The 14099-nt window shown below is 35.9% G+C and overlaps 1 protein-coding gene across 2 annotated transcripts in view; it reads right to left on the bottom strand.

The window, feature by feature from the left end:
• The window catches only part of TJP1 (tight junction protein 1), a gene marked incomplete at its 5' end in the record, with an annotated part of 163460 nt that overhangs the window by 143522 nt on the left and 5839 nt on the right, over positions 1-14099 (bottom strand). For both annotated transcript variants that reach the window (XM_082005310.1, XM_082005311.1), the window contains one exon: positions 10239-10371. In XM_082005310.1, the coding sequence (XP_081861436.1) occupies positions 10239-10371 (133 nt within the window). The remainder of the gene's footprint in view (positions 1-10238; positions 10372-14099) is intronic.

The raw sequence follows: 14099 nt of genomic DNA, 5'->3' as shown, positions 1-14099 counted from the left end.
TCAGCATATACATCTTCAGCCCCAGACGTCAAAAATAGAAAATTTCTTTGGACTGAAAAACCCAAATACTCTCCTGGAAGGTTGCTAGGACATTTCAGCAAATTCATGCAGTCTGAATTCCAAGGTACTTGCAATCAATCTTTTTTATTTTATTCCGTATTTAGGTTGAAGACGTAGGTGTTTGGTAGAATGTACTTAATTTTCAACTTCCAATGCATAAAATATTTCCATTATTTTAACAATATTTTCTTTCTTTTTAATATTTTTCCAGTGACTGCAGCAAAACCTTATGCTACAGCCCATACTTCAAATTGTTTTTTGACTGAGAGCATCCTGTCAATTCTTCTACATTAGTACTGGCGCATCCTCTTAAAATAAACCATCTGCTAAAGGCAAATTCCTTTGTTCCCTGCCTAGGCACACTCCTCAGCCATTTGGATGACAAAGATGGGGAGAGGGCTAGATGGAGAATTCTCTGGAATGGTGAAGAACGTTTAAAAAAAAGCAGTATTTCACTTGAGTGATAAATGACACGTTCCTGAGCACCCTCCAGGACTTCTAGAGAGAAAAAAAAAAAGTTGGTAAAAGCAGACCTTGACAGGGTGACGATGACATTTTACAACTGTTATTGAAGGACTACCTCTTTAGGGTCAGGCCCTGCTCTTGGAGATGCTTGCTACTGGCACAGACAGTATAATTTGACAGGCAGAGTTTAGTCAACAGAACTCTAAAATTTATGTAGAGAACATGCTGACAAAAAGTGACCACACCCAGTAAAATTTTGTATATTAAATGAAATGTGCATGCATGTGTGTATATATATATTTTTATGTAATTTATGTAGACAGATATGCACAACGGCATCTGGATAGTGGCAGATAACCTTGAGCATGGCTAAGTTTAAAAAGAAGTATTCTGCAGCTGTTTAGGAACTCACACTATCTTCTCATCTCTCTGTGTAACAAAAAAGACCTCCTTCGAAGTGTAAAGAAAGAAATATAAACCAGTGCTGTGAAACAGCCACTTTGAGACTGTTCTGGTAGCAATTCTGACTGGAGTATCCAAGTCACAGTTATGGAAAACTTTGATTAGTATTTCTTCTATGGTAGCTTAAGAAAAAAAAACAATTTCAAAGACCTTCTAATGAGGCCAAATGTATTTCAAGATCTTGCTTAGCTTGCCTCTCAGCTTCTCCTTTAGTACTTGACTAAGCGCATCTTCAGGCTTATCAAAACAAAACTGAGTACGACTACAACATTTGCAGACATTCTGCCTGCATCCTTTACAAATAAATCTGTACCTGTTCCTCTGGAAGACTCCAAAAGTACCTCCATACCAAGCTAGCCTGTCTAACTGAAACGCTCTTGGGTGAGAATACCAACAGATGGGCACTTGAGAATCCCACTTAGTGAAAGGTTCATTGTTTAAAAGCCCTTGAAAACCTTAAGACCTTAATTATAACTTTGGCTATTGCTTTAGTGTATATGTTATGAAGATACTCTGATTTTTCACATAGATCAATTCCCATATTTCAGGAAGGAAATATTCTTCTGTTCACTTCAGCGCACAAACAAGTTTTAAGTGTATGGGAAATATGAATACTCCCATCCTTACCCAGAAAGGCTCCTGCAGTATTGCCAGGCACGGACCAAGGGATCTTGTTTCTGAGACAGTAACAAAAACTAAAGTGCCTGAAGGTCATGGAAAACATTTCAATTTTTTCGATGGAAAAAAAGTAGCACGAAAAATTTCTGTCCCCACCAAACACTGCATTCTGAGGCTGCCTGTACTTGTATTATAGGATCATTATTATTTCCATGAAATTACTGTATCTTTGCAGACTGGCCAATGGTGACACAGTTAAGACATGTATTTCATGACAGAAAATTGCAAGCAGCTTTTGCAAACAAAAACAACACATACTTTTTCCCCCAATAAAAAACAAGTTTTAAAGACTCTTAGAATTAATCGCTCACAAATTCTAGTTTCCAAGGGGAAACAGTTCTGGTAAGGCCAAAAAATTGGCAAAAGTAAAAAAAAAAAAAAAAAACCCAAACAAAAAACACAAAACCCCCAAAAAACCCACACCAAACACCACACAACCCAAAACCAAAACCCACCAAATCCCAAAACAACAACCTAGTAAAAATATTAAAACAGACTTGCTACTAGAATTCTCAGCACATAATTTGTAGTGATATATTTGAAAAGCCATTCATATTGTCACTCCTGTTATTTGCTATTTTTAAGCACAAGGCCGAGCGCCTGCAACAGAAATTGTTGCAGTCTTTGTTTCCTCATATATAATCAGTCTGCCTCCCTGATCACAACAGTGGAGAAAGGTCAAACAAATAAAAATCTATCAGTAACAGGAAAATAGATGGAGCAATATAATCTTAACTTCAACTCTTAGAAATAAACAAGTGAAGAATTTCTGGCATGAAAGATAAATGAACTTAGACTCAAAACCAGTTTAGACTCACTTACATAAAATTCTTTCGGACAGAAATTATTATTTACTCTATAAATATGTAACACCTAACAAAATGTTGAAGTATCTAATCTATATCAAGAACCCTTGATTTTCAGAAGAAAACCCACCCTTAGATTAGCATTTATCTAAAGAAGCTTATACTGATACGAGTGTTATTCTTTTCCCCAAGTCATTGCACCAAATAATACGAAGTTGATCACCATGTGGTTGCATACAGAAGGCAGTTCAGAAATTAAGACATTCAAGGGAGCTCAGAGAAGTACCTCAAAAACAGAGATAGTGGTCATTCCCAATGACCTCTCTGCTTCCCTGGATCCCTGGTCTAGTTGAAGGACAAACTATTGGACCCTCATCCTGCCTGGGGCTTCAGTTCCCTGGAAGGTAAGCGTATGTGCACTGTAATACTGAGACTGAACACATTACGCTAGCATCCTACACAACCACACAAAAGGGTTCTGATATTATGTAATTTAAAGACAAACTACACAATGGCCTAGATATCTTTCAATGTTTTCTTAAGAAACAAGAGACCTGACAAGTCACAATCATATGCAAAGTATGATGGTGTTGAAATTATCATCCAGGTCTTACTCTAACAAATGCCAAAGAGTATTTCAGCACAGCTCCATCTGCCCCAATTCATAACGCCATTCTGAGAAGAAATAAAAATAACATAAAACATGCACTCATTCAAAAATATATTTCTAATTAAAACCAAATGTAAATCCAGTCGCTGGTATAATGACTATCATGGAATTAATATCCTTGGTATATTTAAACTGGAGTGCTGACTTTATTCAGAAATATAAAGCAATCACTCTGAATCAATTCAGAAACACAAATCCAGGGTCAATTACAATTTAAAATCTAGCAAATGAAATTTCTTGTTCGTTTATGGTTAACATCCTCAAGTGAATCTTAAGGCTGCATAAACTTCACCTAATATTATGCTTGAGACTTAATAATTTGCCTTGACATTTAGAATAGTTCTTACATAAAACTTTGGATTTTTTTTTTTAAATACAAAGTAAGATGACAGAATAAACAATGCTGAAAATATACTCCTCTTTCCCAGAGGGATTGTAATCTTGGATCAAAAGCCTGCAGTTTCTCCTTCCATCAGTATTATATTGCAAAAGTTGTTCCAATTAAAATCTTTTTTCACACTTTTTTCTTTTTTACAAAAAGACAACATTTTTTCTCTGTATTTAAAACTAAGAACTCTACCTATTAAAACCAGTAATATGTATTTTTCTGCATTGTTTTCCGTGTATTCAACCAATGAAATATAAAAGACAGACATAAAGTACTTCCATTTGATTAACTGTAAAATGTGTTAATTGGTTAAATAAAGCAAATATTAAGGTCTTTTTAGCATTTAAGATATCTTAGGTAAAACAAACTGGCCAAAACTGGCTCTACTGTATAACGTCAGTGTTGTGTTCATATATTGACCAATACATGAAATTATAATAATAATAAATGAGTTGCAGTGCAACAACAATATTGTGAAGCAAGGCTAAGGTACTACAGAGGATTTAATTCTTGGAAACATCTGCATAACCACCACACTTCTCTGAACAGTAAGAAATTAAGGGCATTCACAAGACTCCAGCTGTGCTAATGAATTCTTCCTTCCACATCTACAGATATATGATCAAAATACCTGCAGGACTTTAAGAATGTGAGTGTTCTTATGTCTCCATCCAAAGAAATAACTCCAATACATATCATTTGTGTTATTGTTAGTTTATCATTTTACTAGTTTCACAGACACATATTCAAATTAAAATACTCAGCAGGAAAAAATCAAGACAAATGGAAGTACAAAACCAGAACAATTTTATTAAAAAAAAATAGATATAATCAAACTATGGAATAATATCTACCACCTCAGAAGCCATTTATAACATGATTCAAAGGGAAGATGAGTTTGGGTTAGATTAAATAAAATAGAAACTGCAATAAATCCATGTTCTTCAGTACAGACTAGACTGCATCGCTCAGCAATATGCTCTACGAACTGGTGAAGTAATATAGTACAGTATCATGGTTTGATCACATCATTTTTTCACTGGAGGGACTGGGGCTAATCACAGCAACAATTACCCAATGCACTGGTAAGGACATTTCAAACAACAAACTGATTCTTCAGCCTGCCATATATTTTAAAAGTCTACCAAAGAGACTGGGGAAGTGAAATAAGGATGTAATCACAAACATCAATGCAAGTTAATCACTAAAGCCTCTGAATAGCCTTGAAACTTCATTACAAATTGTAAAGCAGGTGAAACTCCTAGTAACAATAGCCACAGCAAAATAATGTACACTCACTCACAGCTGCTGTCAGAGCACTTGGGTGCTCATGCATCTCCTTGCGCATAGAGTATGCTGGGCACACACGCATGCCCACAGAGAGCATGCGAGGTCAATCACTCCATCCTGCTAATGAGCACAGGCAAGCACGAGAGAAATACAAAGTTTCTACATCTCCTCTGCAAGGAAGCACACAAGATATCATACCCATTCAATGGCATAATACTTACTGCAGTGAACTAAAAAGTTAACGTTATAGGTGAACATGTGCATCCCATATCTAAAAAAGGCAATCATGCGTTAGCTAATTCTCACTTTCTGTGTAAGAGCTAATTCTCTCTTACTTTGTTGCCTCTTCCATTTTGTCATGCATTCCACGCTGCTTTATTCAGACTGCCCTTTGTATTGAGTTGTCTCTCTCCTCCCCTCTTTTGGGCAACCTCCTATCCTACTGTGTTACTTTTGTATTTTGGAACTGACATCCGCTGATCTCTAAAGCAGCAGCACAGAGCAATTCTAGCCAAATTCACTTCATTGTCAGTGCATGGTGAGAAGAGATAAAACAATGCATCTGAAAGAGGTAAGACTAGGAAAAAATGGAGAAGTGGGGAAAAGACTCAGCATTTCTGTAACAGTTTGCAAAATCACTCCTTGGAATTCCACCCAGATGGAAGTGCAAGCACACTGGAGATTATCTGCTGCACTATGACTGTAGATTAACTGAAAACTTGCAGTGTGCATGTTTATCGAGAGCAGACTAGCACCAGCTACCTCCAGAAAATATGCAGAACTGGACTTGTTCATATTGTAAATAACTGCAGTGCTCTGATTTTCAGGAGAGCTCCTTCTTCCACAAGGGCTGATTTTAGCAGGAAACTGTTAATGTCTATATTCCTTTAAACATACAGTTTTCAAGATGTTGATTTTAGTAATTCCTCAAGTCCAATCAAAGAGTTACAATACTAAAAATTAAAAAGAAGGTATCTTAGACATTTCATCACCATTAAAGTTCATAAGACAAGCTCCTTACAAATGCTTTCAACACAGTCTCCCTTGCCATCATTCCCACAAAACACCATCACCGTCTCACAAGGACATAAGGGAACAATTTCTCTGCATCTACATATTGTAGGGGTGGCCAACGTTTGTAATGCTACGAGCCACGTACAAAATCTGTCATATGGTCAGCATCCACAAGATCCACTCATACATGTCGGAGCTGTCACATAGACCCCCAAGGCAGCTGACACACAAATGAGGATAACGACTCCCGAGCAGCCCCAGTGCTCTGCCACATCGGGCACTCCCAAAATGCACTTGCATCCCAATGTGACCTTCAGAAGCCCTAGCACCAGTGCAGCACTTGAACAGCTTGAGCACCATATGCAGCTAAAGAATCAAAGGTTAGTCACTTCTTACCTATTTTTATAAATAGGTTGTAAGGTCCTTGAGAGTAAACACTTTGTGTTTGCACAATGCCTAATACAACAAAATCCCTGTTGATGAATTGGACTCAGAAGTGCTACTCCTACACAAAGTACCTTGTGCAAAACCAGAGTTTGTTTCAGCATAATAAAAATTAAAATATGGATGCAATGAACATTAATACAACAAGCTCATTTTACAAGGTAGTATGTATTCCACACCTATGTCAAAGAGCTGATAATCCTATTCTTTCTCTTTTCTCCCGAGTTTTCTGCAACATGGAGTAGAAGTTCTGCAACGTTTCCAGGTTGCAGATAACATTTACCAATATTCAACAAAAAACACAGACTTCTTTTATATATACAACTAAAGCTGAGTATTTCAAGGGCTAATATCTGGGGAAGCATAGCACGATGATACTCCTTAAAGAAGAACTGAAGATGCAATAAAACAGGTTTTATTTAGTTTGTTGGGAACAGGTCCTAATCTGACTAAGTGGTAACACTAATACATGGAGAGGATAAAGAAAAGAAAAGGATGAGAGAAGATGAAGACGGATACATGTTTTAAGGGAGTTGCTGTACCATCACCCTATGGCACAACGTTATTTCACAGATTTATCTTCTGGCTTGCTGTCTTGGCAAAATGGTAAAAAGAGGCATCGCTACTACAAACCCCAGTATCATCCACTTAAGACAGCAGAGATATCACTAAGAAATAAAACCCAGATTTTGTCATCAATCCTGCAGACTCCCACCACTTGTAATCAGGGAGAATTTATACCTCCCAAAAGGATGCGAAGGATCCTACAGTGTGAGCCAGCTATGGGATGGTACCACAGGTATGCAGTGCACCCACCAGGAGTCAATGTGCTTTGACAGTCCCTCACAAACACCTGAGGCTTGCAGTAAGTCATTGCAGCAGCAGGTCATCCAATAATGAGGTTTTACAGGCAAAGATCTCTCCAGCGTTCTTAGGTATATTATCTATATTAAGAGCCACACATATAACTAAAAGCTATCAATGTCACAAACTTCAGATTTTACTAACTGTGGTAAACAAGAAACTTGGCAGCATCACGTCTCAGACAATCCTCTGAAGGCGCCCATGGTACTCCCTCCAAGCCACCCTTTAACCTTTGCTGAAATTTTACACATGCAATAGGCTCTTCGCTGGTTATGACCTCCCTTGCAAAGAATAACCCCGTTTTTTAGTGAGCGTTCCAGCTTATAATGTGGTTCCCACAATTTACCCCCTGACATAGATGAAGTCACAGTAAAGAACTAAATACAGTATTTTCATGTATTGTATTTTTGTATGTGCATATTGTATGGAAATCCAGAGCCTTCCCGTTGGGGACACATTTCTTCACACTTGGAGAAAAGAAAGCATAACTTATATTTATCTCTTTCTGCTGTTAGGATTTGTCCTCAGTAAGAATTTGCTTAGTGATAGGGAACAAAAGGTTTACAAAAAAGATCCGTTTGGGATGCACATAGGCATTATTTTTTTTAAATTGAAATCCAGTAACATCCAGAATTATTAATGGATCTCAATCTCATTACATGATGAAGGAGCCAACAGTTCACGGGATGCTTAAATTACTTTGAGTTTGTTAGCACAGAAATTATCCACGTATTTAAATATGAAACTTGTCACCTTTGTTGTACAGCTATACTGCAGCATAGAACAGTCATGAAGAGAAAGTTTTAAAAAGCTGTTTCCCCTCATTGTGTGAAAAAAATTCTCACTTCTACTAAATCTTTTTATTTTCAATTTTATTCTATCTGCCAGTACCTGAGGTTTCTCACTAGAAAAAGACGCTTCACATGAAAAAATACTCCTTTCTGGGAGCACTCTGGAATGATTCAAGCATACAACTTTAAAACAGTAAAAGTACCATTATACAATATCAAGAAATATTTCAGTGTGATTCTAAATTATGTAGCAGCAAGAAAATCCACATTGATAACTCTGGTTTGTGTGCTTAGCTATTTAAACTTGTATCATCCTTTAACATGAGACCTCAGAATAAAAAGTAAGCTTCCTTTCCTAATCCTAATTATCAATACTTAGCTATTAACGTATGAATTTATACATATACATACTCTACACATTTTCATGCTACAGATACGGACATGTCCCATTATTATCTGCCTCAAACCTCTTTCCGAAGATTCTATGGCATGCAAGATATTCTTTTTACCGTTGGCTATAACCTCTTTTTCTTTGAAGGCCCCAAGAGTAGAGATAGATTTAGATAAAACTCCTTAATAGGACCACACAGATGAAGACCCACATAGCACAAGCTAAAATTATTGTTTCAGCAATCTCGTTCCTTAAGGGAATTTTTAGTCTTCAGTAAGGTAGTGATTACACCAATATCACTGCTGTGACAACAATTTGCACAGACACATCAAAACTAGCTTTAAACTAGGCAATGCGAGTTACTGACAGCGCAGAACCGAACACAAGCTCACTGCACCTGTGTTTCCCCAGCTACAGGACCTGACTTTGCCATACCTACGCTGCTAGAAGTATCTGGACACCATACAATATAGTAATTCTCAAATCCTTGCTACTAATTTTATTACTTCCTTAAACAGAAAACAACAAAGACAGCACTACAAGGCTTTGTAATTAGAAACAAAACAGTCCTGAGAAAAAAATACCAATTATGCTATCAGCATTACCTGTAAAAAATATCACACCGAATGACATAACATACTCATTGTTTTGCTTTAAAGATGTTCCCCCAAACTGCATCTAAGCGTTTTAGTTGTATTGTTTATATTACCACGTAATGCCAGACAGTATCTCCACATCACTATTGATTTGCACATTGTAAAGACAGCACATTATTTCCTATCTACTCTTCCATCCTCATATTTAATAAGCAATTTATAATCTAACATATTCTTTGACATTATTTTAGTATTTCAAAACTACATGACATTAACTTACCAGGATGTAATTCCCCCCATTAGTTGACAGGTGTAGCTTTTAATGGTTTTTTGGTAAAGAATTTTTGAAAACATACTGTGTTTAGGACTAATCACAGTATTTTGTAAGCAGTATGCATTGCAGGAAACCTACCCCCATGTCCCATACATTTTTGTAATAACAATTTATTTTCTTCCATTATCTGAATGTAAACAAGTCCTTCTCAGTTAAAGGTTGTGTAAAAAGCTATTCCAGTTTTCTCTCTCAATTCAGCTAAATCTCTAAAGCATCACCTATACAAATTCTTTGAAACCATGATCACATTGAATTTTCTGAAACTGTAAGGCAAACATACCTACACCCTAACCAAAGAGAAGAAAATAAGTATACACCAGTATGGCTTAGCTGTAGTAGGATATTGTAGTAGGATGTAGTTGGATACTAGCTTTTAAGTGCTATAAGCACACACATCTTTTAGGTACATTTATTTCTTTTTCTAGTACTCTATTACAGCCATATACAACTATAATAATTTCCTACTTTTTGTAAAAAATAATCTACTTTATTTTAAATGCAACTCCCAAAACCTAAATACAAAAACAGAAGTTGAAAGTGTATTTCATTTTTCATTTCAGTTTCCAGTTAATTTCTTCATCCTATGCATGCCCCATCCCTGAAAAGTGTACAAGGCCAGCTTGGATGAGGCTTTGAGCAACCGGGTCTGGTGGAAGGTGTCCCTGCCCATGGCAGGGAGGTTGGAACTAGATGATCTTTAAGGTCCGTTCCAACCCAAACCATTCTATGCAGGCAGCAATATTAAAATCTGACATAAAAATTTGTATCTAGTGGTTGCTGAAGAACAACAACAACATAGTTATGCATCACTAATTATACAAGTAACATCACTGTTCATTACATTTGGCAGTGCAGAACTGCAATTATATCATTAATACCTGTTCTAATTCTGACAAAGAGAAACCCAATGTGAAAGGGACAACTACTTTATTAGCAAGATTCTCGTAACTTCATATAGGATAAATGTAAAAGATATGGTACTTACAGTGAATTCACAGAAATCAATGCTATCAAGACTTTTGCTTCTGTGTAGTCTCCCTTTTATTCTTCTTAAAGAGGGCTTTCCCTGACTTACACTACAGGTAGCACCATTGGGATTTTCAGAGGATGGAGTTACCCTGCCAAGAAAGAACACCACATATCAGACAAAGAATATATGTTTTTATTGAATATATTTGCTTAAAGTGAAAAATTTACAAAGGAAAAAAACACTGCCATGCTCTACAAAGAGGGAATGCCACTCCAAGCTTTAGTTTTCAACCAGTAAGTGCCAAAATAAGACCACAAACGCATGCAGAAATCTAGCTCTTATCAAGTCCACCACTGCTTGCAGATTTAGTCAAAAAATATATAGTAGTCATCATGTTTGTACAAAAGTGAGAAGTATCAGAAAAAAGATGTTACAGAAAAATTAAAAGGAGTTTTTTTCTCTATTAATTCAGTGAAAAACTGAGTTTTGTGATACATGTTGACGGCTGTCAATTAAATCAATAGAAGCCTGGCAGTATTTGGCTTTTGACCTTTTCCAGTTTGAGTGCTAATGGTACTTCAGCTATTCCAGCAATGAATAAAGATGAACAATAATTAAATTAATAGGATCTGTTTAAAGTTATAGGGGTAATACATTAAGGAACTATACTTTATAAGGTCTTTCATCACACTCTAGTCTACACATAGTCCTAAAGGGAGTCCATATCTAAAAATATTTTGAGTAAGCAATACATATTTCAAGGAGCTTTTCAAAAGTTGCTAATGAGTAGAAGTAAGTGGAGTTAACAATTAACCAAAAGTATTAAGGTTTGTGAGGTCAGTATTTTAAATGCAAAATAGTCTCTAGTCAGCCTGACACCACAGTAGAAAAAGGAAAATAGCATTCCAGCAAATGTGTTCGCCAAGAATCACCTAAAAGCATAAAATACTGCATATGCAGATTTATACTTGTTTCATACAATTCCTCAACTGCAGCCATAGAAGACTTGAAAAACTAGCTTAAATGAGAAATAACATGTGTCTTTTTTGCATTTCCCAAGACTTTGCACAGTAGTTCAATGTTTTTCTCTGTAACCGTTAAGATTTCTGTCATAAAAAATATTTAAGTATGTGGTTTAGGTTCTTTTACTTAGAAGTAATGGCTTAGGTATCTACATAAACATTTTTATAAAAGAGAAAGGTGGCGATGTCTTATACGTACGCATCACCAAGAACAGACATTGCATAGTGGGCCACGTTAACAACTGAAATACAAAATTCAGAGTATACAACAGGCTGAATACATTTGTTTGATTAGTGAGACTCCTAAGTCTACACAGCTTCATAGTCAGGATAAAGTGTCCAAATGTACGTTCGTAGAAGAAAAAGTTGCAATAACCAAACTTGAAAATGAAAACAGATCTTTCAAATCTCTTAATCAATTTATAAAGATATAGTTCTTAATTTTTTGCTGAATTATTGCGATTACCAAATCAGTATTTTGTTTTCAGATGCCTTGAGTTTTTTGGGTTTTTTACACATGCACACACACGAACAGCTTGCTGTAAGTTCTCTTGATAATACAGTAATTTGTTTTACATGTTTTTTCCCCTTGAGTTAATTTACTGTCAACTTAAGTGCAAAGATAAATAAAAATTTGTAACCGAAAATGTAACTATAATATTCAGACATTTTAAATTACCTTATAAACTTCCTACTGAAATTACACCAGATTTTTTAGTATAATTATATATGGATTAAATTCTGAGAAACATGCCTGGCTACTACAGTAACATACTTGTTCACAGAACAGAAACTGCAAAAATGCCACAGATTCCCTGCTAAAATGTCTTAAAGAATTACCAGGACAAACTTCCAAAGACAGACAATTGCTCTGTCTCAACTCTTGTTCCACAGACAGAGTGTGACATTTAGAGTGATAGTACATTTTTATTGCATGAATGTATCTTCTGTCACCAAGCTCTCCAAACGTCTATGATAAAGTTAATCCAAATGTACGTAACCCTACATATTCTGAGTCCATGTCAAAGGCAGACGCTAGAGCTCACAGAGAGATCCATTGTTTCAGTACAATTAGAGGTCTGTATTTATTCTCACTCCAGAAAAATCTTTGAGGGCTGCCTATTTCATGACTTATCACTTGGGTCGATAAATCTTCACGTGCACTTCCGGCAAATTAAATGCTTGGTAGGTTAAGACTACTTCTTTATACTTAATAGAAAACTTTTTAAACAGCTGTAAGTTGCATTGGGATTTTCTTAATTTTGAACTATATTTAAAGCCATTTATTCCAGAGCCTTATCTATAAAGGGGCACTTCTTTCAGTTGCAAGTCTTTGAATGTTTTCTGATACTGAGAAGCCTTTATAAAAAAACTAAAATAAATAAGGAAAACCTTATGTGAGAGAAAAACAAGTAAGAATAACAGGGTAATCAAAGTTACATAGTTTTAACAAGGAATTAAACCAATGATATGTTTTGAAGGCCTTTCTACTTGGGAGCTCCACTCTTTAAAGCCACTTGAAAAAGTGAACTTTGCTGCCTCTGGAATCCATCCATCATTTCATTCTGCTGGAGAATAAATTATGGCTATTACTTGTTAGCTTCTGAGATGCAGAAAAATGGTTTTAAAAATCACATTTAACTTTCAAAACACAATTTTATGGGAGGAAATATCACAATTGAAAGATTCCCTCCAATCCTTTATAAAATCATTAATATCTAGGTGGCTTTACAAGAAAATAAAGCATTATTTAACCAACCAAAGAAAAATCCAATCAATATCATTACTGGGAATCTGGAAGCTTTGCACTGTATTGTGCACCAAAGGAAGGTTATGAGGCAAGATATCCATGTTTACAGTATCATGGGGGTTTGACTCTACGGTTGAGTAAACTTTGGGACTAGTGCAAAGAAATTAAATATCAGCTTCTCCAGTGCCTCTGCTACTCCTACAGTTTTAGGAAAGAGAAGGAAGAACATATCTAAGGCAGACTTGGATCTATTTCACTCAGTCTTCTCAGAATGCTGGATGCAGCAATGAAACTCTCAAGAATCCATTTCCAGTAACACTCGTGCAGTACTGCAACAGGAACTCTTTAAAGTACTAGAAATTTCCACAAGGAATACAACTCAAAAATTAAGATTATAGAGTTGCAAGCTAAACATGAATGTCAGCTTCAGTGAGTCCAAATTCATGAGACAAGACCCAAGGTGTTTGACTTCGACTTGAAATTACATTATTCAAAGATGTGAAAAACAGCTTTTTTAAATCCCTCTCAATTTTTAATCTTGCTTTGTGTTCTCAAAGCGTTCACGGTAATCAGAGAAACAGAGTTTATTAATTTTAAATGAATACTCAAACTAATGCAATATTCTATGGTTCCTGCATCTGAACCTTAAGTTTAAAAAAATTAATTATTTGTGAAATTTACTACATCTGATTATCTCCTTTCATCTTTTATTTCTATTGCTTAATTAATAGAAAATTAGCAAGTGAATTGCTAAGTCACTGGCTGTAGTACATGCATCGGGGTACAGAGGAATTATCACAGGTCAAAGCAGAAAGATTTCTAAGAGCCCTTTTAAAATGTCTGCAGCTCATCAACTACTTCAGGGCAAGTACTCTTGAATCAAAGCCTAAGAATGTTCAAGGCAGTTTAGAGCTTTAAAAAGTAGAATATAGCACCAAGATCTTTGAAGGGAGTGAACAATTCCAGGTGCCCTGTTTGAAATGTGCTGTTTCTGTTCAAAGAATGTGTTTAATTTTCTGGAAACATAACACCTTTCTAATGGAGCTCATCACAGGAATCCTAAATTCAGGCACCCCAATTCATTAACTTTTGGAAATTTTAGTC

The sequence above is a fragment of the Phaethon aethereus genome (genome assembly GCF_964289735.1).
Source record: "Phaethon aethereus genome assembly, chromosome: 12".
In the NCBI taxonomy this organism is placed as follows: Eukaryota; Metazoa; Chordata; class Aves; order Phaethontiformes; family Phaethontidae; genus Phaethon; species Phaethon aethereus.
The sequence above is the reverse complement of the archived record's forward strand: the minus strand, read 5'-3'. Positions and strand labels throughout refer to the sequence as shown.